At 41.4% G+C, this 25128-nt stretch overlaps 1 protein-coding gene across 2 annotated transcripts; it reads left to right on the plus strand.

Moving 5' to 3' along the window:
• The first annotated feature begins 1397 nt into the window (after positions 1-1397).
• LOC135514337 (solute carrier family 28 member 3-like) lies at positions 1398-19937 on the plus strand. Of its 2 annotated transcripts, XM_064937753.1 has the most exons (17): positions 1398-1473; positions 2591-2649; positions 2754-2845; positions 9899-10088; positions 10233-10377; positions 10542-10655; positions 10920-10997; positions 11115-11195; positions 11448-11528; positions 11620-11745; positions 13797-13927; positions 14027-14195; positions 14330-14527; positions 14836-14917; positions 15227-15325; positions 15414-15528; positions 19595-19937. In XM_064937753.1, exons 1-17 carry the CDS (start codon positions 1405-1407, stop codon positions 19707-19709), a joined length of 1944 nt encoding a protein of 647 aa, XP_064793825.1. In that variant the 5' UTR covers positions 1398-1404; the 3' UTR covers positions 19710-19937. The 2 variants fall into 2 exon arrangements, with proteins under 2 accessions (XP_064793825.1, XP_064793827.1); XM_064937755.1 differs by lacking the exons at positions 2591-2649; positions 2754-2845 and having other exon boundaries at positions 1418-1473.
• The last annotated feature ends 5191 nt before the right edge of the window (positions 19938-25128 follow it).

Consider the following 25128-nt stretch of genomic DNA (forward strand, 5'->3'; position numbering starts at 1 on the left):
GCTAAATGTGCTAATTGAGGCCACAGTGTCTAAGTTGGATTTGTAAGCAGGTATAAGCTACCAAAAAAATGATAACAGCCTGAACATAAAACCATGATAGAATCCTTAATTAAAACAATAACAAAGCGCTTACCCCACCTCAGTTTCGGTAAAAAAGCTGAGGGATGGGCCTGGAGAAATGGAACCACTCTCAAATTCATAGACAGAGCTATGGATGCAAGGACTGACCATCCATGACATCACAATTATAGTTTTAAACCATGTTTTTAGTTTATAAAGTGTTTGTTGACATATACATTGTTTACAAACATGAGAATAAAATAAGCTTATATGTTGGATTCTGATGGTATACGACAAAAACGTCATATTCTTCAAGAATCAAAGGGTACAGTACCTTCAGAAAGTATAATATCCCTTGTCTTGTTCCACATGTAGTTGTCTAACAGCCTGAATTCAACATTGATTAAATATTTAATAAAATGAATCAAAACTACGCTGCATTTTGGTCCGCTCCTCCTTCCCACAACGAAAGCCGTGACATTCTTCTCCAACACTTTGTTTTTGCATTATTTAAACCATTATTTACTTGAGGCTAAATTGATTTTATCGATGTATTATATTAAGTTAAAATAAGTGTTCATTCAGTATTGTTGTAATTGTCATTATTACGAAAAAATAATAATAATAAAAAAAAATTGTCAGATTAATCGGTATCGGCTTTTATGGTCCTCCAATAATCAGTATTGGTATCGGCGTTGGAAAATCATAATCGGTCGACCTCTAATAGACATACACTTCTGCCTCTGATTCCAAAGGTTGTAAGTTCAAATCCAGCTATAGAAAGTTGTTTTTGATATTTTATCCCAAACCTTCACCCTTAACCAATTAGAGTTAATGTCTAACCTTAAGAATTTGGAGTTAATGCCTGATCTTAACCATAACCATGAAAATGTGGAGTTAATGCCTAAACTCAACTTTAGACACTTCAAAATGTGACATTTGGAACAACTTCTAATTCTAACGTGAGACTGTGAGAGCTGGTATAATCTTTCATGCTGAAACCCTGATATTGAACACAAACAGTATTTATTATATTTTGGATAATGTTTTACAGCTTCGTCATTCTAGTTTAAAAAAAAAAAAAAAAAAATATATATATATATATATATATATATATATATATATATATATATATATATGTTTTATTATTGTATTTATTTTATATAAAATCCTGAAAGTAAAAATAAATCTGGTAGTTAAACTAAAGCTAACTGAACTTGAAACACACACGTGCGCTCACACATACACACAAGCACCCCTGTTTGCAGTAAAGATTTCTAATAGGCGGGCGCAGGTCTCCTATAAGAGAGCTTCCTGCCTACCTGCAGTCAGTCGGTGTTTACTATGGAGCTGAATGGTTTATCAGAGAATAGCCAGAGAAATGGGCTGGACAACCTGGCCTTCCACTCTCAGGTAAGGGTACACACATCCTCATACTCGACAAACACACTGGAAACATACAGCCACAGGTAGATGTGCAGGTACACAAACAGACACAGACGAATGCACAATCACCATTCTCGATATCCACTCGCTGTAGACTTAAATGCTACTCACTTGCTGACCCTTTCTCTCATTCAATATAATGTACTACTCTGGTGCTATGTGTGTGCAATCCTTGGATGAGTGAGTGGATGATTAAAATGAGGTATTTCATGTACTCATGTTCAATTGTTTACTCTCTCACTTCCTGTAACACTCCATTCACTGCCTGAAATCAATTACATTTCAATGAGATAAACTCTGATAGAGAGGAGTGTGGGTTTGTTCTCAAACAATAGAAGAAATAGCCTGGGTGCCAGTCTGTTTTGCTCTCTTATTTTACTATGCAAGTCAGTTAAGAACAAATTCTTATTTTCAATGACGGCCTTGGAACAGTGGGTTAACTGCCTTGTTCAGGGGCAGAATGACAGCTTTTTACCTTGTCAGCTCTGGGATTCAATCTTGCAACCTTTCAGTTACTAGTCCAACGCTCTAACCACTAGGCTACCTGCTACCTCTTGCAGAACAACAATTGCAGAACAACAATTGACAAGAGAGCAGAAACAGACTAAGGGAGAACAACTTCTGCCTAAAATATGTGGGTTCTGAATGTGGACAGAAGGTGATGTGCTCTCCCCATCCAAAGTTACTGGAAATCATTACGAGAAATCGATGAAAAACAGTGAAGTTTTTCTTGAACAGATTAATAATAAACTCAACACGAGATTAAACTCACAATGTGCAAACAAATCCCACCTGTGATTGCATAATATTTGTTTTACCTGTTGCACATACACAGTGAGAGTGAACATTCAGACAGACTATACTTCCCTATATCCAAGTCTGTTTACATGACTTGAATTGCCAACAAGGTTGCCAAGCGCAAGCGCTGCACCTCTAAAATTTGGAGTTCACAGGCCCATAATGTAATTTACCAGCTACAATAACCCCACTATTTGCACATCGTTAACAATATACCTTTTGCACCTGACATACAAAGTTCTGGGTATTATAGTCTCCTGTCTGTCTGTCTGTCTGTCTGTCACAGGACTCTATCTGCATTTGTGTAGAAGTTGCTCATCGGCCATCAGAGGAGCTAAAGAAAAGGTCTCTATGGTTTTGTCAATTGTAACTTATTTTCAAGCAATTCCTCAAAATTACACTATGTCAGCCCTAAGTGACAGTGTATGTACTGCTTGATATCCCTCCAGGTTCTTGGAAAAGAGAATGGAAGGGATCCACCGATATCTGGAAGAGCACATGACTAGGATCAGGCTGGTGTTGGGCATTGTCTTGGCTGCAGGTAAAAGATGTAATACAGGCCTCTGACCAGTCTGACATGTAATGAGCTGTTTAAACAATATATTTGTTAGTGTATACTGTATTTGGTGTTTGATGGTTACATTTCCTGTAATTACATGGGGGGGGGGGATTTCTATCACTTCAATGTGGTTCTGGGTGTTTCCTGCGACAGTTATCCATCAATAAATGTGACTCAACACGTCGAACACAGCTTATCATCCAAAATTCAATATACGTTGTTTTTTTACAGTTTATAAAAGTTCAGATTCAGAGTAGGGTGTATCATTACACTGCAATTTGAGGATACTGCTTAGAAAGTTTATCAACTTGTAAACCCACGTAGGAGACAAAGCCCTTCAAAGACTTGGCTGCGATTTTCACACTTGCTCCACATTACTCCTTGGCAAGCATGTATTTAGAGAAAGAAACCTTTCAACAACTTGCCCATAAAGCATTCTCTGACCATTAGGGGAAACATTAACAGTACTAACTTGCCTTTTGTTGTGTAAAATACTACCTTAATAATCCCCTAAAGGGGACATTTCATTACAACAGCAATCAAAACACAACAAAGGACACACAGACACTAAAAGAAGAACATCGTCAAATAATATTTTTTAAAAGGCAGAGGCTCTCCTGGATTCCCCCCCCAGAGCTAAAGATCGGAATCACTTTCACATTTTTTTACCTACAGCGCATTCAGAAAGCGTTCACACCCTTCAACTTTTTCTACACTTTGTTGCGTTTACAGCCTGAATTAAAAATGTATTACAAATGAAAAGCTGAAATGTCTTGAGTCAATAAGTATTCAACCCCTTTGTTATGGCAAGAGTAAACGTTTGCGTAAAAGTCACATAAATTGCGTGGACTCACTCGGTGTGCTGTAATAGTGTTCTTAAAGTGTCTATTGATGCACGAGTGCGTCAATCTAAGTAATATATTAATAAACTGTAACCAAAAAAAATGTTTTAATGGGCTGCATGTTACGGCTTACTAGGTGTGGTGGGTGGAATCAGACGCAGAGAGCAGGGTTCAGTAGATTGTCAAATTTATTCTCCGGCGCATCAAAACGGTCACGCCATCACACAGTGCGCATACAATTTACCAGCCCAAACAACAGGACCAAAATAGTCCGGAGAATACATACGGAAGAAAAAAACCACCATACAACAGAGTAACAAAAAACAAGCCCGCACAAATACCCAGCGGGCCTAGTACCCTTAAATAGCCTACAAACAAACACTAACTCAAAACAGGTGTACCCAATAACCCAATAAACAGAAACAAACGGAAAGAGAATCTATGGCAGCTAATAGGCCGGCGACGACGACCGCCGAGCGCCGCCCGAACAGGAAGAGGGTGCATCTTCTGCGAGATTCGTGACACTGCATACAATAGGCATCCACCTATGTTGGCCTTCTGCAGTGGAAGGTGGCCGAACGACAGCTGTTAGTCAGACCGTGAGACATCCAGAAAATCGGTCTTCTCAAGAAAACAACATCCGTTGCGTCCGAAGAGTTTAACAACTCTATGGAAAGATGAGACTCTAACAAACACGATGGTGTTCTCCATTTTGCTCTGATGCGTTTCGCTCTGACTCCCACAAGTGGCAAGGTTCTCGTCTGAAGGTAACCAGTTTTAAAGAATGATTGGAAGTATGGAGGTAGATTTGTGCCAACAAGGGGATAAATATGTCAACAAAAAATATATATATTTCCTTAGCTTTCTTATATATCCTAGATATAGGAAAGACACTTAAACCTTATTCCTTATGATTTAATTTGACTGTCTCTTTTGCATTTCATGAATATCTTTTCAATGCGTTTCTATGGGATAAAGTATTAAAGGCCCAATTCTATATATAAACTCAGCAAAAACAATAAACATCCCTTTTTCAGGACCCTGTCTTTCAAAGATAATTCTTAAAAATCCAAATAACTTCAAAGATCTTCATTGTAAAGGGTTTAAACACTGTTTCCCATGCTTGTTCAATGAACCATAAACAATTAATGAACATGCACCTGTGGAACGTTCGTAAGACACTAACAGCTTACAGACAGTAGGCAATTAAGGGCACAGCTATGAAAACTTAGAACACTAAAGAGGCCTTTCTACTGACTCTGAAAAACACCAAAAAAAGATGCCCAGGGTCCCTGCTCATCTGCGTGAACGTGCCTTAGGCATGCTGCAAGGAGGCATGAGGACTGCAGATTTGGCGAGGCAATAAATTGCAATGTTCGTACTGTGAGACGCCTAAGACAGCGCTACAGGGAGACAGGACGGACAGCTGATCATTCTCGCAGTGGCAGACCACGTGTAACAACACCTGCACAAGATCGGTACATCCGAACATCACACGTGCGGGACAGGTACAGGATGGCAACAACAACTGCCAGAGTTACACCAGGAATGCACAATCCCTCCATCAGTGCTCAGACTGTCCTCAATAGGCTGAGAGAGGCTAGACTGAGGGTTTGTAGGTCCTCACCAGACATCACCGGCAAACAACATGGCCTCAGGGCACAAACCCACCGTCGCTGGACCAGACAGGACTGGCAAAAAGTGCTCTACACTGACGAGTTGTGGTTTTGTCTCACCCGGGGTGATGGTCGGATTTGTGTTTATCGTCAAAGGGATGAGCGTTTCACCGAGGCCTGTACTCTGGAGCGGGATCGATTTGGAGGTGGAAGGTCCGTCATGGTCTGGGGCGGTGTGTCACAGCATCATCGGACTGAGCTTGTTGTCATTGCAGGCAATCTCAACGCTGTGTGTTACAGGGAAGATATCCTCCTCCGTCATGTGGTACCCTTCCTGCAGGCTCATCCTGACCCTCCAGCATGACAATGCCACCAGCCATACTGCGTGTTCTGTGCGTGATTTCCTGCAAGACACGAATGTCAGTGTTCTGCCATGGCCAGCGAAGAGCCCGGATCTCAATCCCATTGAGCACGTCTGGGAGCTGTTGGATCGGAGGGTGAGGGCTAGGGCCATTCCCCCCCAGAAATGTCCGGGAACTTGCAGGTGCCTTGGTGGAAGAGTGGGGTAATATCCCACAGCAAGAACTGGCAAATCTGGTACAGTCCATGAGGAGGAGATGCACTGCAGTACTTAATGCAGCTGGTGGCCACACCAGATACTGACTGTTACTTTTGATTTTGACCCCCTCCCCTTGTTCAGTTTGTCTCAGTTGTTGAATCGTATCTTCATACAAATATTTACACATGTTAAGTTTGCTGAAAATCAATGTAGTTGACAGTGAGAGGACGTTTCTTTTTTTGCTGACCTTGTGTGTGTTGGGAATTGCTTTAACATGCTGCTCCCCGTGTTAAAGCTGGCATATATCTGGTGAAGGGTAAAAACAACATCCCAGACTCTGCCAAGAGGTGGCTGTCCGACCAAACTGAGCATGGGAAACGGTGTATAAACCTTTTACAAAGAAGATATGTGAAGTTATTTGAACTTTTACGAATTCATCTTTGAAAGACAGGGTCCTGAAAAAAGGATGTTTGTTTTTGCTGAGTTATATACTGTATATATACATTTTATAACTACAGGTCCTGAAATTCCAAATCAAACTGCTAAATGATCCATGGTATGACCATTTTAAACCAATTCCATGTATGCTTAGACTTTTAGAGGTTTTTACATGATTTTTGAATGACTACCTCGTCTCTGTACCCCACACATGCAATTAACTGTAAGGTCCCTTAGTTGTGATGTGCATTTCAAACACAGATTCAACCACAAATTCCAGGGACGTTTTCCAATGCCTTGCAAAGAAGGATGCCTATTGGTATAAAAAATATCCCTTAGTGCTTGGTAAAGTTATTAATTACACTTTGGATGGTGAATCAATACACCCAGTCACTACAAAGATACAGGTGTCCTTCCTAGCTCAGTTACCGGAGTCCAAGGAAACCGCTCAGGGATTTCACCATGAGGCCAATGGTGACTCTAAAACAGTTACATATTTTAATGGCTCTGATAGGAGAGAACTGAAGATGGATCAACCACATTGTAGTTACTCCACAGTACTAACCTAATTGACATTACTAATTGACAGTACTAACCTAATTAATACATTTTTTTTAGCCAGAAAATAACCTTAAACACAAGGCCAAATCTACACTGGAGTTTCTTACCAAGAAGACATTGGATTTGTGTGCCCGAGTTACAATTTTGACTTAAATCTACTTGAAAATCTATGGCAAGTACACAAAATGGTTGTCTAGCAATTGTCAACAAGCAATTTGAGGGCTTGAAGAATTCTGAAAATAATAATGGGCAATTGTTGCACAATCCAGGTGTTGAAAGCTCTTAGACTTACCCAGAAAGACTCACAGTTGTAATCGCTGCCAAAGGTGCTTTAACAAAATATTGTAAAATGCTTATGTAAATGATACATTTTTGTATTTCATTATCAATACATATGCAAAAATGTCAAAAAACATGTTTTCACTTTGTCATTGTGAGGAATTGTGTGTAAATAAATAAGAACAAAATATATTTAATCGATTTTGAATTCAGGCTGTAACACAACAACATGTGGAATACGTTAATTAAGCAATATGAATACTTTCTGAAGGCACTGTTGCTGCTGTTCACCCTCTTAAGCATCTGTTGCTCAACCCCTTCACGTTTCTCCCTTTGCTCACCCTCTTCTCAACCAATTTGATTGACATGATCAAGTAGCAAACTGCCTCATATTTCTGAATAGCAGAATTAAAAAGCCTGTGGCTATTTTAAAGGACATTGCAAAAAATGAATACATTTTGTAGGTTCATTTAGGATCTTCTCTGTCTGTTGTAACTAAGGATATTGGAGTAGCACAAAGCAGGGCATAGTCAAAGTTCTAAACACCTGTCCATTTGTGATGTCATTTTTATACTGCCATATCCTCGCCTGAGTTGCTGAAAAATAACACTACTACTTTGACTGCTTTTCGTCCAGTTCTTTGCCAATGTTTGAAATGATGGGGAAGAAAGAACATCTCTATATGACTGCCTGTCTGTGTCTTGCTTGTGTTTTGATATGCCATCTAAATCGCTTGCCTCAATAGCTGTATGTAGCCTACTCCCTCCTGAAAAAATAACATGAATCGCTACTTAGCCTCTACGGGACCGGTGATCCTGACCGGGACGGTTGAGCTAATGTGATTAGCATGAGGTTGTAAGTAACAAAAAACATTCCCAGAACATCTGATATGGGCAGAAAGCTTAAATTATTGTTAATCTAACTGCACTGTCCAATTTGAAGTAGCTATTCCAGCGAAATAATACTAAGCTATTGTTTGAGGAGAGTGCACAATTATGAACTTGAAAATGTATTAATAAACCAATTAGGCACATTTTGGCAGTCTTGATACAGCATTTTGTACATATATGCAATGGTTCATTGGATCAGTCTGAAACGTTGCACATACACTGCTGCCATCGAGTGGCCAAAAACTAAATTGCGCCTGGGATGGAATAATACATTATGGCCTTTCTCTTGCATTTCAAAGATGATGGTACAAAAAAACTCTTTCTTTGTATTACCTTTTACCTGATCTAATGTGTTATATTCTCCTACATTAATTTCACATTTCCACATCCGCATCCACTCCATATAAAAAAATTGGTAAAAAAAAGATCTGTGGAAACGTTCTGTTTTGCATCTAGGTCAAATAAATCTGTCATCGCACTGTGATTCTACAAGCAAGTACTGTGAAGGGGGTGGATAATGTTGGCCTCTATGCTCCTGAGCTTCTCGAGGATCCGCTTATCCTGGGTAAGCGGATCCTCGATTGTCCGGGTGGGTGCCGATGGCACATCCAGCCTTCTCAAGATTTTGTGATGTTACCCACCCCTCCAGCAGATCACACTGTAGAACAGAACACTAGCCACAACACTATCAAAAACACATTTTGAATGTTTTTGGGCAGACATCAAAGGATCTGAGCTTCCTTAAAAAGAACAACCTTTTTCTGAGCCTTTTTAAAAACCATGGTGGTATTCTCTCTCCACTGCAACTTGTCATCTATCACCATCACAGGTGATGTGCTTTCCTTCTTGCTCTGGAAGTCTACCACCAACTTTTTAGTTTTAGACCCATTCAGCACCAAGTTGTTTTAGCTGCACCATGACATAAAGGAGGATATTTCCTGCCTCTATAGGGAGTCATCATCCTTCTGTGAAGCAGCCTACAATTGTATAATAACAATGGGTGCATTGCAATGAACAGGCAGAACATAACGCGCACCTGCCGGTTACCGCCGGATTTCTTAACATGCAACTAACGGGAGCTCCGAGCGAAAAGAACTGTGTTTACAACAAAAAGAACAGCGGAATAAACTGATCAGACCAGCTGATCTGACGTTAGTATGGTGTCAAGCCAGCTTGGTAGTGTAACGGTTTTCCTCCTCTTCTGAGGTCCTCCTAAATATCGGTTATATAATATCGGATATATATATATATATACCTGCCCCAAAGAGGTAACATCCTATAAGGAACAACACAATTTAAAGAGGACTAATCTAAATGAAAGAAAAGCACATATTACAACTGAAATAAATTGTCTGTCACTAAATTGACTGGAAATGTTGCCTGTGTAAATTACGATGATTGAGTTAACACCGTTTAATGGCAACCAAATGATGCCTATCGAGACTACTCTTCTGTGAAATTAAAGTTATTGAAGACCATATTTTCATTAATTACCACATTGTAAAGCAAATGTTAGCTGACACGGGCTAACTGAGTGACTGACATATCAGGAGAGTGGCAAGTAGCCTAGTTGATAAGAGCGTTGGGTCAGAAAGGTAGCTGGTTTGAATCCCAGAGCCAACAAGGTCAAAATCTGTTGATGTGTCCTTGAGCAAGGCACTTAACCCTAGTTGCTCCAGATAAGAGTGCCTGTTAAAAGGTCAAGGAAAACACCTGATGTGCTACCAAATTTTTAAATTGCATGTTGTGTATTCTACTATACTTACAGTATGTTAATACCCCGAATTATAAAAAGTACTACTCAATAGGGAATAAGGTGCAATTTCGGACACAGCCTGTATGTGTTTCAGGTTACTTTGCTGTGGTGATCGTGGCATGCGTGCTGAACTTGCAGCGTGCTCTGGCCCTGTTGGTGGTGACCCTGCTGGCTGTCTTCTTTCTTCTGTGGGACTGGCTGATGGGCCGCTACGGACAACGCCTCTGGGACGCCCTGCAACCCGCCAGGGACACCCTCAACACACACTGGCTCTGGGTCAAATGGTGGGAGAACTGCATTTTCTCTCCTTCTCACTCTCTCTCTTTTCCGTATAATATGAACATTTTCCTGGATGCATGGTCCTTTTGGTGATCCTTGTGGTTGTTCCTCTGCTCTCTTACCTCCGGTTGGTCTGTCTGTCGGTGCAGGGTGGTGTGTGTGCTGCTGCTGGTGGCAGTGGTGTGCTGGCTGGTGTTTGACACGGCCAAACAGGGATTGCGGCAGCTAGTCTCTTTCTCCGGACTCCTCTGCTTTGTAATGCTCATGCTGGTGTTCTCAAGGAACCCATTCAGGGTATGGCAAAACCAACCAATCACAAACACCCCTAATGCGTCCACGCTGTATCGTTCCAAAGACAATTCGCTATAGTTCTGAGTGACCTGGTGGGAGTATGTTTATGTGTGTGCTTCCCTGGAAGCCTGTACGCTTGTGCGTGTGTTTATGTGTGTGTGTTATAGGTGTCATGGCGAACTTTACTGTGGGGTGTGGCGCTACAGTTCTTGTTTGGACTCATCATCCTCAGAACCAAAGCAGGATTCACCGCTGTAGACTGGCTGGGCCATCAAGTGGAGGTATAATATACATCTACTGTGTACTATCCAGGGAAAGTCAAACAGAATGTACATCAATTGGATCATTGATATTACAAATATTAGCCAGCACAAAGGCCCTCGTTTTCATTTGGACCACATTGCTAATGTCACTCTCATCAGCATAATCACATTACCCTGTCCCCTGTCCCAGGACCCGTAGCAGATATACAGTAGAGTAGACCTGTTAGGAAAGTGACCTCATTAGTTCAGTCTGTGTTGAAACATCTCTCCTCTCTCACCCAGGTGTTTCTGTCCTACGCTGACACCGGCTCCAGGTTTGTGTTCGGCGACAAATACACAGACCACTTCTTTGCGTTCCAGGTACAGGATCATATGAGTACGTCTGTATACGTGAGAGACTGTGAGAAAATGACATGAAGAGAAAAGAAAAGGCAGAAACACAACACTGTCGTTATTTTTCTTCTTCTCTGCTTTCAGGTTTTACCTATTGTAGTGTTCTTCAGCACTGTCATCTCTATTCTCTACCACCTTGGCTTCATGCAGTGGCTCATCCTCAAGGTATTCATAACATCACATACATTAAAATCATGTTCAATCATCATACAAGTGACTAAATCAAACAAGGATGATCCAGCCTCCACATAGTACTGTATCAAGGTTGCAATTTACCGGGGGACGGGGGGACAGAGATATGTTCCCCCGATATCTGCTCATGTGATCAGCATTATTGTTTTTTATGTTGCATACCTTAATGTCATTTTGGCACAGAAACGTTCGCACCATTGTTTGTTTGTCTGTGCATACCTCCAGGTGGGCTTCATGATGCAGATTACTATGGGAACTTCTCCCACAGAGTCAATGGTCGCCGCTGGTAACATATTTGTGGGACAGGTGAGAATAGTATGAGTGACAGATGTGCTAGGCAGCAAAAGAGAAATCCATGACAGTCAAACAAAGGAGTATTTCTCTCTCTCTCTCACAGACAGAATCTCCACTCTTAATTCGTCCGTACATCTCCCAGCTGACCTTGTCAGAGATCCATGCCGTGATGACAGGAGGGTTCTCCACCATCGCTGGCAGTGTACTGGGAGCCTTCATCTCTTTTGGGGTGAGGTGGAAGAGGGGTGAGGAGGGGAGGCAGGAGGAGAGAGGAAAGTCAATAAACAATTTCAAACCTTTGTTTTCTACCAAAGACACATCTGAACTCTCACCCTATTGACCTTTTGCTTATCCATACTGTGTGTCTCTTAAATGTAATCTATGTAATCCCCAAAATTAAATATTATCATGAGAGGGCCATAAACAATCATTAGTAAGGCTGCATACTCCAAGAAAGGTTAAAATCTCACATTTCTGGTGTAGTCAAACAAACTCAAGTACACAGTAAAAATAGGAAATAAAATGTAAAATTTGAAATTTACAAATCAACAGAACTGTATGAATAAGGCTTGAAATTACTTATATTTTTTCTAAATGTAGAATAATCCATTTTATATAACGACTCACTAAGATTTCACCTTCCTTATAGCCGTGAAATACAGTGCCTTCGGAAAGTATTCGGGACACTTGATTTTTTTGACATTTAGTTACGTTATAGCCTTAATAGAACATGGATACAATAATAATAATCCTCAGCAATCTAGACACTATACCCAATAATGACAAAGCAAACATTTTTTTTATACTTCAGATGTTTCTACAATTTGATTGGAGTTCACCTGTGGTAAATTCAATGGATTGGACATGATTTAGAAAGGCACACACCTGTCTATATAAGGTCCCACAGTTGACAGTGCATGTCAGAGCAAAAACCAAGGCATGAGATTGAAGGAATTGTCTGTAGAGCTCCGAGACAGGATTGTGTCGAGGCACAGATCTTGGGATGGGTAACCAAATATTTCTGCAGCATTGAAGGTCCCCAAGAACACACTGGACTCCATCATTTTTAAATGGAAGAAGTTTGGAACCACCAAGACTCTTCCTAGAGATGGCAGCCTGGCCATACTGAGCAATTGGGGAAGAAGGACCTTTGTCAGGGAGGTGACCAAGAACCCGATGGTCACTCCACCAATAAGGACTTTATGGTAGAGTGACCAGACGGAAGCCACTCCTCAGTAAAATTAACATGGCAGCCCGCTTGGAGTTTGCCAAAAGGCACCTAAAGGACTCTCAGACCATGAGAAACAAGATTCTCTGGTCTGATGAAACCAAGATTCTTTGATTAAACCAACTCTTTGGCCTGAATGTCAAGCGTCACGTCTGGAGGAAACCTGGCACCATCCCTACGGTGAAGCATGGTGGTGGCGGCATCATGCTGAGGGAATGTTTTTCAGCGGCAGGGACTGGGAGACTAGTCAGGATCGAGGGAATGATGAACAGAGCAAGGTACAGAGAGATCCATGGTGAAAACCTACTCCAGAGCGCTCAGAACCTCAGACTGGGGAGAAGGTTTACCTTCCAACAGGACAACAACCCTAAGCACACAGCCAAGACAATACAGGAGTAGCTTCAAGACAAGTCTCTGAATGTCCTTGAGTGGCCCAGAGCCAGAGCCCGGACTTGAACCCGATCTAACATCACTGGAGAGACCTGAAAATAGTTTTGCAACAACGCTCCCTATCCAACCTGACAGAGCTTAAGAGGATCTGCAGAGAAGAATTGGAGAAGCTCACCAAATACAGGTGTGCTAAGCTTGTAGTGTCATACCCAAGAAGATATGAGTCTGTAACTGCTGCAAAAGGTGCTTCAGAAGTAAACAAGTCTGAATACTTATGTAAAAGTGATATTTCTAAAAACCTGTTTTTTTTATAATGGGGTATTGTGTGTAGATTGATTATTAAATAGTTTATTTTATCATCAATTTTAGAATAACGCTGTCACCTAACAAAATGTGGAAAAATTCTAGGGGTCTAAATACTTTCCAATGCACTGTATATGAAACACAGGGAATTCATGTTTTTGACTGCACTGGGCTTTTAAAATGTTGAGCTTCACCTCTTCCTTACCCCTCACATTTGACACACACACACACACACACATACATACATACACACATACATACATACATACATACATACATACATACATACATACATACATACATACATACATACATACATACATACATACATACATACATACATACATACATACATACAGATTGAAGCATCCCACTTGCTGACAGCCTCCGTAATGTCAGCCCCGGCCTCCCTGGCTATCGCCAAAACCTTCTGGCCAGAGACAGAGACCCCCAAAGTCACAGCCAAGAAAGGCCTCAAACTGGAGTCAGGGTGAGACACAGACACACCTACATACACGCATGTATACACACAAGAACCAATGTCTGCCTAATGAATATGAGCCTGAGTGTCTTTTCTGGTTTTGTATAGGGAGGGCAGTAACCTGCTGGAGGCAGCGTCTCACGGAGCGTCCTCCTCTATTGTCCTGGTGGCCAACATCGCTGTCAACCTCATTGCCTTCCTGGCCCTGCTCGCTTTCCTCAATGCCGCTCTATCATGGCTGGGCAACATGTTCAACTACCCCCAGCTCAGTTTCTCTGTGAGGACACACAAGTGTGCATGTACATAGAAGCACTCAGACACAGAGAAACACTAAATACAAGCTGGATAGAAATCAATGATTCTCTAAGACACTCTGTCCCTCTCTCTTTCTCGCTCTCTCTCTGATGACAGATCATCTGCTCGTACGTATTCATGCCTTTCTCCTTCCTGATGGGTGTGGCCTGGGAGGACAGCTTCATGGTGGGTGAGCTGATTGGCTACAAGACCTTCTTCAATGAATTTGTGGCCTATGAGAGGTTGGCAAAACTCATCAAGAGGAGAGAGGACAAAGGCCCAGAGTACGTGGATGACGTTAAGCAGTACCTATCTGTGAGTGATGTCAGGGGTCACTAAGTGGTAATACGGCACTGAATTGATATTTGGCTATCTGTTTTTTCCTAGATAGACGGACGGACGGACAGACAAACACACACAGACTACTTTCTTTATTCAAGTCTACATCAAACTCTCCATAAATGGTGGAAATATTTTTGGACCACTAAATCACTAAATCAGTTCTGATATTATCAAGTCCGATCTGATATTACGAGTGCTCTCTGTATCAAGGATATATCATTGCATTTGCATATTAAATATATATCTAAAGACTTAGACCCAGGTTGTTTTCTGTCCCCCAGGTCCACTCTGAAACCATAGCGACGTATGCTCTATGTGGCTTCGCGAACATCAGCTCTCTGGGTGTGATGATCGGAGGCCTCTGTGAGTCAAGCCCTCTAACATCTGTCCTGTCCTGGATCTCAAATCAACCTCTAGCCCCTCCCACCTGGGAACTCCAAATGCAGTGTGTTTTGTCCCTATTGATATTATAGTATTGTTGAGACACCACTTTGATTTTGAAAGAATAGGTTTCATTTGTGAGGTTATTCAAAGATGTTACTGCATGTTAAACCATTGCAATGTTGTCCTGCTGTAACACGGTCTCTGTTCATTGGAGTGTCGTGGCTGTACTGTGGCAGAATGGTTGATGTAGTGTTTCTTCAAACGTTTTTGTAACGTTACCTGCTATAGCGGCTATGGCCCCAGAGCGGAGGGGTGATATTTCCAGGTGTGCCATCAGAGCTCTTATCTCAGGCACGGTGGCATGCTTCATGACAGCGTGCATCGCAGGTAAACCCCAAAAACAGTGTGCGTTATAAACTTGTCATCATGCATTATCCTCGGTGGTGACGTCATCGTTGTATGTGTGTCTTCCCAGGTATGTTGTATATCCCAGAGCTGCTGTGTGAAGACTTCCTGAAGGAAGAGTTCAACTCCACATTAGTCATTAACAGCACTCAGCTCCTCACCTGCTGTACTGAGCTCTACCACAGGTACAACCAGTGTGCATGTTTGTTGGCGGGGGTAGGGTGACCACCAGATTGTGCGCTACAGTACCGCATTTTGGCCCTTTGTCCCGCGTCCCACTACCAAACAATTATGTCCCGCATTTTATCAAATTAAAACACAAATGTACAACAACAACAAAATTGATATGTCCAGTATTTCAGTCACTGTCTTTTTTGCATTCATGACAACATACAGATGTGGTACTGGTGGGGTTAAACACTTCAATTGTTGTTGAGATCTGATATTCAATGTCATCTCTTTAACCAATGACATTAATCATAACCTTTCGGGCTAAATTCCAGCTGAACTTGGAGAGAGCAGTTAACCACTTACAAAAAGCTACAAAATTAAGTGAATGGCCCTTATTAGACTGGAAGAAAGGCTATAAGTTCATTTCTTCAAACTTCAAAAGCTCTCCGTGCTCATTAGTTGTTCACCATTCAACATAGCCCTATTCGCTGCTACTTCACTCAATTCCGTTTTAGAAGTCTGCCTTAATAATATACCCTAGAGTCGATGTCTGCGGCCCGCATAAATCTAATTAGCATAACCATTTTAAAAATCCCAGCAAAAAAATGTTTTTTTGTTTTTTTTTGCCTCCTCACAAAATCGTCTGTAGCATCCGGCCGGTTTGGCCCATCGGTTGATGGCTGTGCCACACTGTCCCGCAAATGTCTCACGAAATCAGCCCGTTGTCCTGCATTTGGGCCAAAGCGGTAGGCCACACCACAAAACTCTCCTGGTTTGCCAACAGCCACAGAGAGGCCAACGCGTGATCCCCCAGGCGTTCTCCTCTGCAGGGAACCAGAGGGTTGAGATTCTTACACAATGTCTGAAAAACAAAGAAATATTGGATTCTGTCATCTTACAGTTTTGCCCTTCACCACTGTTACACAGAGGCAATTTGCAACGATACAGTTGTGTATTGTTCATCATGGGCTTACTGTTCACAATGACTACATTGTGCTTTTACATCAGACTTTCACATTTTTACATTTGGATTATTTGCCCTTTGTGGTAACTGTTGCTAGATAAGGGGCCTTCTGAATAATACAAACTCAGCAAAAAAAGACACGTCCTCTCACTGTCTAGGCGTCTCACAGTGTGTAGGGACATTGCAATTTATTTCCCTGGCCACATCTGCATTCCTCATGCCTCCTTGCAACATGCCTAAGGCACATCCACGCAGATGAGCAGGGACCCTGGGCATCTTTCCTTTGGTGTTTTTCAGAGTCAGTAGAAAGGCCTCTTTAATGTCCTACATTTTCATAACTGTGACCTTAATTGCCTACTGTCAGTGAGCTGTTCGTGTCTTAACAACCATTCCACAGGTGCATGTTCATTAATTGTTTATGGTACTGAGTAAAGGGTCTGAATACATATGTAATATATTTGCAAAAATTTCAAAAACGTTTTTTCTTCGTCATTATGGGGTATTGCGTGTAGATTGATGAGGAGAAAAAAAACAATTCAATCCATTTTAGAATAAAGCTGTAAATGTAACAAAATGTGGAAAGAGTCAAGGTGTCTGAATACTTTCCAAATGCACTGTCTGCAAATAGTTCCCGTGTTTGTGTTTTACACCTCCAGCAGAATAGTTACATTTGTGTGCATGATATTCAGTTTCACTGGCATATAGTACGTTCTATGGATAGTCTTCAACTCAGTCGTTTATGTCTGGGATGATAGACATGACTGGGCACTTTAACATATATCTATCCATCCAGCCATCATCATCATCAATAGCATCTCCTAGGTCTTCCTCACATTTTTGTTTTACTTGTTGTGTGTCATCAGGAAAAGCCCATATCAACCCTTGTTACAGTTTGACAAACCTCTAAAGTTGATTTCCAGACTGCCTTAAAATAGTTTGAAGCTTCTTGCTTGTCCAGTGTTTGCTGCACAGAGAAAATCGTGTTGTATCTGCAAAAACTCCCCTCAGCTCCATCATCAGACTGGTCTTCCCTGGCTGCCTGACCCTGATGAGACCCCTGTCACCATCTGATCCTGCTCAGATGAGACATGACAAAGAATTACATTGGTGTACATTTATACATTATATTATACATTAATAGAATCAATGGTTCAGCAATCTAAATAACCGTTTATCCCAGACTGTAGCCTACCCATCAACTCAAGATGGAACTTTGTATCCATTCACTGATTGTTATAATATTCTGCAAAATGTACCTGAGCTCTGTAGAGTGGTCTTCCCTGGCTGTCTGACCCTGCAGGGACATCGGTTACCATCTCATCCTGCTAAGACATGTGCACCATGACAGTGATTCCTGTAGAGCTGTTTATACTGTGTATGTGTGAAATGTAGGGAATTAGCTAGGGAAACTGACAGATCACTAACGTTACATTGCTATACTGACTAATAAAAACTCACATTGAGCTGAAAAAAAAACCAACAGAAAACATCAGTCTTCAGTCAATTGGCTGCTGATTTCATTGTTTGATTCAGGTCTCGTGTGATTGAGGCAAAATTAATACCTAACGTTAGTGAGCTAGCTAGCTCACCTTAGCTAACTTTTGACTAACTCTGCTAACTAAATGTACTATGATACATAATCAAATGTACTTCTGTTGAAACAGGACAAAACAAAGGCTACAAAACTTTTCCATACACACAACAGCTGATAGATACTGCTACCTGACAAATACCAAGAGGCTAGCTAGAGCTGAACTGGCTGTGTTTGCTACTAGCTAGCTAACTAGCTGCTAGTAGTTAATTCACATCAGTCGAGATGGTATGAAACATTAACTAACGTAGTATGTCAGTTACAGTACAAGCTGCACTTTTCTGACAAACAGCAGTTACCTTGCCAGCTAGATTGATCAACTAAAGTGTAGCCAGTTTCTGCTCTGCTTGCTTTACAAATCAGAGAAAAAGCGCAACACGGACAGCAGCTGCCTCTTTTCATCTCTCCTGTGCTTGTCCTATATGCCAGCCATTCATATAACATGTCTACATACTCCGTGGTGTCTGTTGCGGTCCTAAATCCAGACGGCTGAAGGCGGAAAACAGCCTACTTGACTGCTCTTAGGTGTCCACATGGTCCTAAAGCACATCGGAGTCATGTTTTGTATCACAGCGCAATTATAAAACTGGGGGGGGGTAGTAATGTCCCCCCGACCCCAGTGAAAGTTGCACCCCTGGATAGCTAGCTACATCATTTGAGATTAACTTTATTTAGGCTACTTCAATCAAAAGACAGAGGCTGTTAAGACATGTAATTTACCTGAAAGGTTCTTCGGCTCATCCGAAAATTTAATAGAAAGGGTATAACTTCCTGCACATAACACTCGACTGTCACACGTCATGACCATAGAAAGCCTTTATTTTCTATGGCAGAGTAGGTCAGGGTGTTAAGTCTAGTTTAATTTTTCTATGTGGGGTTCTAGTTTGTTTTTTCTATGTTGGTGTTTTAGTATGATTCCCAATTAGAGGCAGCTGGCTATCGTTGTCTCTAATTGGGAATCAAACTTAAGTAGTATTTTTTTTTTACACCTGTGTGTTATGGGATATTGTTTTGAGTTATGGCACGTACCATCTCTGTAGTCACGGTTCGTTGTTAGTTTATTGTTTATTTGGTTTTTGTCTTTGTTAAGTTTCACTTTATAATTAAAATCATTTGGAACTCAACATCTGCTGCGCCTTGGGCCGATATTCATGCTAACGAATGTGACACTCTGCCAATCAGCTGCTCACTTTTCGTTGTTGATACACCCACTATAATCTGTAGCCACTCTGACATCGGGACGGGATCGGGATCTAACAAATCATCCAATATTGTGGAAGCTGCCACAAGGTCAATTCAGAAAGTATAGCTAAAACTAATGGAATGGAATGTTCGTGTTAAATAAAAGGAGGGCTGCGAGGTGCAAAAGGGCATGTGCTGCGTGTGTGTCCATGTACTATCAACCTTGCTAAACCACTGTGTGTGTGTGTGTGTCCATGTACTATCAACCTTGCTAAACCACTGTGTGTGTGTGTGTGTGTGTGTGTGTGTGTGTGTGTGTGTGTGTGTGTGTATGTTGTCCCAGTGTGCTAGTTAGCCCTTCTAACATGACTCTGGAAGGAAGATTCAGTATGGCTTCTCTCAATGGCTGTTGCGCCATCCTGTCCTCCCCACTCTTCAACTGCAGCCTGGTCCCCTGAGAGGCAGGAGGAGAACAGAGAAAAGAATGGAGAGCAGAGGATGGACAGAAAAGGATGGAAAGAGGAGTATGGTGAATGGAAGCACCCTGACCTCTCTTGTCACAAGTCAAGTGTAAAGATCCTGATACAGTTTAAGTTGTCCATTTTGAGAAAGTTTAATGAAATTACATGACATTTACAATGACATTTTTTTTCTAAATGTAAAGATATTAAAGATATTTCAGAGCATTGAAAGTGTGTTTCATATTGATGTCATTAGAGTGCTGCTATTTTTAGATGAATTATTTGTAATACTATATTTTATTCATTCATTCCTGAGACCTATATATCTTGTAACCACATGGTGGCACTACAGCAATCTCTTTTGGTATACATGTGTTTTTGGAGTCAGTCTGTCTGTCTGTCTGTTTGTTCCCCATGGCCAGGCTTGTACCCATGTATTCTAATTCCTAATATGGTTCTACTATTGAAATTCTCCAGAAAACAATTAGTTCCCCCTGCCATAGCTGTGTGGTGTAGTGTGGGGGAAGGACAGGCCACACTGACCTCCATAACTTCCTGGAGTTATTGGATTTGTTTGTGTGCATTTTGTGTGTGTGTGTGTGTTTTGTGTTTTATTATCCTTGTGGGGACCAGAACTATTCACAAGGATAGTAAATCAAGGACAATTCAGACAAGTGGGGACATTTTGCTGCTGCCCCTCAGGAAAAAGGCTATTCTAGGCTTAGGGGTTAGGTTCAGGGTTAGGTTTACAATTAAGGTTATGGTGAAAGTTAGGTTTAGAGGTTAGGGAAAAATAGGATATTTTGAATAGGAATCAATTGTTTGGTCCCTACAAGGATAGTAAAACAAACGTGTGTGAGTGGGCATGCAGACAAACAGAATAGTACAAATAGTTTAGGGAGATGAGGGAAGGAAATAGGGAGGGAAACGGGGACAAAGAAAGCTAGTCACAGAGAACAGAGAGAAGCCACTTACACTGAACAAAAATATAAACGCAACCTTAAGAAAAGGTAGGGGCATGGATCAGATAACCAGTCCGTATCTGGTGTGAACACCATTTGCCTCATGCAGTGTCGACACGTCTCCTTCGCATAGAGTTGATCAGGCTGTTGATTGTGGCCTGTGGAATGCTGTAACCCACTTCTTTTCAATGGCTGTGCAAAGTTGCTGGATATTGGCGGGAACTAGAACATGCTGCTGTACACGTCAATCCAGAGCATCCAAAACATGCTCATTGAGTGATATGTCTGGTAAGTATGCAAGCCATTGAAGAACTAGGCCATTTTCAGGTTCTAGGAATTGTGTACAGATCCTTACGACATGGGTCCGTGCATTATCATGCTGAAACATGAGGTGATGGCAACGGATGAATGGCACGACAATGGGCCTCAGGATGTCGTCACGGTTATTTCGGTGCATTCAAATTGCCATCAATAAAATGCAATTGTGCTCGTTGTCCATAGTTTATGCATGCCCATACCATAACCCCACCGCCACCACGGAGCACTCTGTTCACAACGTTGAAATCAGCAAACGGCTCGCCCACACGACCCCATACAGGCTATCTGCCAGGTACAGTTGAAACCGGGATTCATCTGTAAAGAGCACACTTATCCAGCATGCCAGTGGAGGTCCTATGCTGGTGTGGTTACACGTGGTATGTGGTTGTGCGGCCGAGTGTGGAGGGGGAAACTGAAAACGAGCTGTTTTTGGCAGTGAGATTAGGAACTCTCTTTGTTATTGGTCTTTTAACCTGCTGATTAGAAGGTCCTGTGTAGATTGGATTTGTAACCAGCAGCAACTATCAGGAAATAACACGGATGACATTTTTATCACACTTCTACAGTGCTAGTTTCATCCACTGTTGTACAATATGATAGACACACAAAAAAACAGAATTTTGCCTGCACTTGGCCTTTAATACTGCTGCATTACAAAGTGATGTCTGCAGGTAAGGTGACAAATGCAAAGAGACATTTATGCACCATATTGTAGGCTAAATACTTTTTTTTAGTTCTATTCACTTTTGTTTGTATTTGTCAAACAGGCAATTAAAATATTGATAAACAACACAATGATTTGTGTAGTGCCTACTACTTCATAATTATCCTGAACCAACCTTAATTGATGTATAAGAGGTTGTTGACACTTAATTGCACGGCCGTGTTCAGTGGCATTGGAGCTTAATACAAAATTATATTGGAGAATCCCATGTGCCTAAACAGAAGGATGGATGTAATTCAAAACACAAGAGTCTAGTTAGTTCAGTGTCAAGATTGTCTCTCATCTCTATGCCACATTTCAGATAAATGTATGTTTTTATTCATTATGATTTTAAGATAAGATATACTTTATTGTCCCCACGGGGGGAAATGCATTGGACAGCCAATATAGCGGCATAAAAATAAATATGAAATGTTCATTATTTACATTTATTTGCCCCATGTAGATACTGCTGTGTGTTTGTTCTGACTACTGCATGGTATTTGCAATTCCCTGTATCACCTTAGTTTGATTAGATGTGTGTATTCCAAAGCCCGGGGTTACGGCGTGTCTGAATGCCTATAAATGCACCGGCACTCAGCTTTCTACTGTAAGGTTAGGCAAGCCCCCCTATAATCATTATGTTTCACTATGTAAAATATATATTATATGCATATCGAAGCATACTTCTTGAGCTGTCTGTATCCTCCGTACTGGTGGTTCTTTTTTTAAAGAAACTAAATATGCTTTCGGCATGCCTGCTAAAATCTGTGTAAAAGATTGAAAAACATTTGAGTCTTATTCAGTACATTTAGTTATTGCTTGGTTTTCTACCAAGTCTACCAACCTTGCCTGCAGGCATGCCAGCTAAGATAGTTAGACCAGGGGTCTCCAAACCTGTTCCTGGAGAGCTACCCTCCTGTAGGTATTTAGTCCAACCCCAGTTGTAACTAATCTGATTCAGTTTACCAACCAGCTTTTTATTTGAATCAGGTGCGCTACATTAGAGTTGGAGCGAAAACATACAGGACGGTAGCTCTCCAAGAACAGGGTTGGACTAAATACCTACAGGAGGGTAGCTCTCCAGGAACAGGTTTGGAGACCCCTGGTCTAACTATCTTAGCTGGCATGCCTGCAGGCAAGAGTTAGGCAAGCTAGCTTCTCTAACTTGATCGATAGCCTGAAATGGCTTCTTGGTAGCTAGTTATGAGGTTGGGAGAAGGGGCACCTATCTGGGCTAGCTAAAGCAAACTTCATAAAATTACTAAGTGGCGAGTATTATGACAAAGAAATAATTCATATTTAATTAATAAATAAAACACATTTTTAAACAGGACACATCTGAGGGGGTACGTGCCCCTGTTCCCTTCTATGGACGCCTCTGGTTTTTGTTGTTGTTTTTGTGTTTTTGTGTATACATTTTTACAAAGGGCGCTGCAGGTCAAGTTGGTCTAAAGAATTGGAGTAAAGTCAGTTTAATGATTTTAAAAGCATTTCAAAGTGCACAAGGAGTGCATTCTGTAATTCCAGATGTTTCCACGCGTTCAAATGTGAAAATGCACCTATATAACCATATTCCTGCTGAATTACTAACGTCACCATGGCAACTGGTGTCCATAAGAGAGAGACGAGAGCCCTTGAAGATGCATTAGGATGCTTTCGGCTAGGGAGAACAATGTCTTAACTTGAGAGGGGATGTGGGTCTAGGACCTGGTAACAATCTACTGTATCCGTACTGTTCAATGCACATCTTAATAGAGATTGGATATTAATACCTCTAAAAAGGACTGGGGATTAAGGTTGGTCCACTGGGTCTATGTGCAAGTAAAGTAGCAACATGTATTGTTGTTCTTGTTTCTACTCATGAAACCTTTTGGGGAGCAGAACATACACATCTCCATTTTGTGCGTTATTCTCTACGTTCTTTTTGCATTTGATTATCAATTCAGACTCCTTATTGAATCTGGTGTTATACAGCAGCCACTACTTCCGGCCTTGTACTGCCTCTGCCTCCGCTCAGCCCTTGGACAAAGTCACCGTAGTGTGTGTGTACTCTATGTACACAGACACACACACACACACACACACACACACACACACACACACACACACACACACACACACACACACACACACACACACACACACACACACACACACACACACACACACACACACACACACGCAAACTCCAGGAAGTGATGGAGGTTAATGTGGCCTGTCCTTCCCCCACACTACACGGCTATGAGAGGGGAAACTAATTGTTTTCAGAAGTATTGGAATAGTAGAAGGCTCTGACGCAGGTACAAAGCCTGACTATGTGTGTGTTTCTGTGCGTGTGTGTGTGTGTATATGGGGGGTGGGGGGGGTGGACACTAGTCTTTTCAGGGAACACGTGCGGAGAACCATCCAAATAGCCAGTTAATTTTCTTCCCCCCTCTTACTCCATGACTGTGGGGTTGTATTTTGTGCGGGTTTATTAATTGGATTTCAGTCTGAAAGGCATCTCAATTACGGCAAAGGAACATTTCTCAAAAAGGTTTCCCTCAAATCAGAGATGTTAGTTTCTGAGGCCTTGGTAAAGAGCATCTGGTGCCTCTGGAAGGACATGTGCTCTTGCTATTTTGTTTGTTTCAAAAAGCCTCTGTAGGCTCTAATGCTCTAACCAAGTCCATGCATCATCCAGCTCTAAGTCTCCTGCTGCCTCACATGTCTGAATGTAAGGGATGTAAACGTGTCATTTAAAGGCACAATCTGGGATATTTTCAGTTCTTCAAAATGATAATTAAATCCCCATTGATTCTTGAATAACAGATTGTATGAGCTCAGTATAACTGACTGTCTTACCCTGTCATAACCCAAAATATATGGTTAAATACCATTGCTTATATGTGAATTAGGTACTGTAAGCAATTTTCACCTATCACTTATTAGTAAATATATTCCGTTTTGTTAAAAAAGCATAGATTCATAGAGGGCACAGTCCTGGATTAAAAACCAAGTCATTCCAGAGGTAGCCAATCTTTCTGCTCTACTTCGATGTCACTTCTCCAGTGACATTTTTGGTAGTCCTCCCTTCCTTTTCCCCTGTGGATTCCATGTCAAGGCTTGCCTTGTGTCTGGGAAGCTGCCCCTATATGTAATAAAAAAAAGTGGGGTTAAATGGTTTAAATATTAAACACAAAAGCACTCGCAGCAGAAGGGACTACTTCCTAAACAAGACGTGCCAACGTTTCCTATTAATTAAAAAAACTCAGGTAGTGAACTTGCAAGCGCATGATAACGTATTCTAATTGTTAGACTATTGACTGCCAGCTGTTACATTTTCGATTTTAATAGATTAATAAAACTTGATCAAGTCTCTAGACAGAGTGACTGTGTTTCTGACAGAGGGAGATGCTGATGATCATAATTATGTTGGTATAATTTAGCC

This window comes from Oncorhynchus masou, chromosome 25 (genome assembly GCF_036934945.1).
Source record: "Oncorhynchus masou masou isolate Uvic2021 chromosome 25, UVic_Omas_1.1, whole genome shotgun sequence".
Taxonomy (NCBI): domain Eukaryota; kingdom Metazoa; phylum Chordata; class Actinopteri; order Salmoniformes; family Salmonidae; genus Oncorhynchus; species Oncorhynchus masou.

Bases quoted from the DNA above. Each gene is read 5' to 3' on its own strand.
- LOC135514337 (XM_064937753.1), top strand. From the start codon at position 1,405: ATGGAGCTGAATGGTTTATCAGAGAATAGCCAGAGAAATGGGCTGGAC. The intron at 10,998-11,114 runs GTACAGGATCAT...CTCTGCTTTCAG, and splicing joins ACCACTTCTTTGCGTTCCAG to GTTTTACCTATTGTAGTGTT. The intron at 11,529-11,619 runs GTGAGAATAGTA...TCTCTCTCACAG, and splicing joins GTAACATATTTGTGGGACAG to ACAGAATCTCCACTCTTAAT.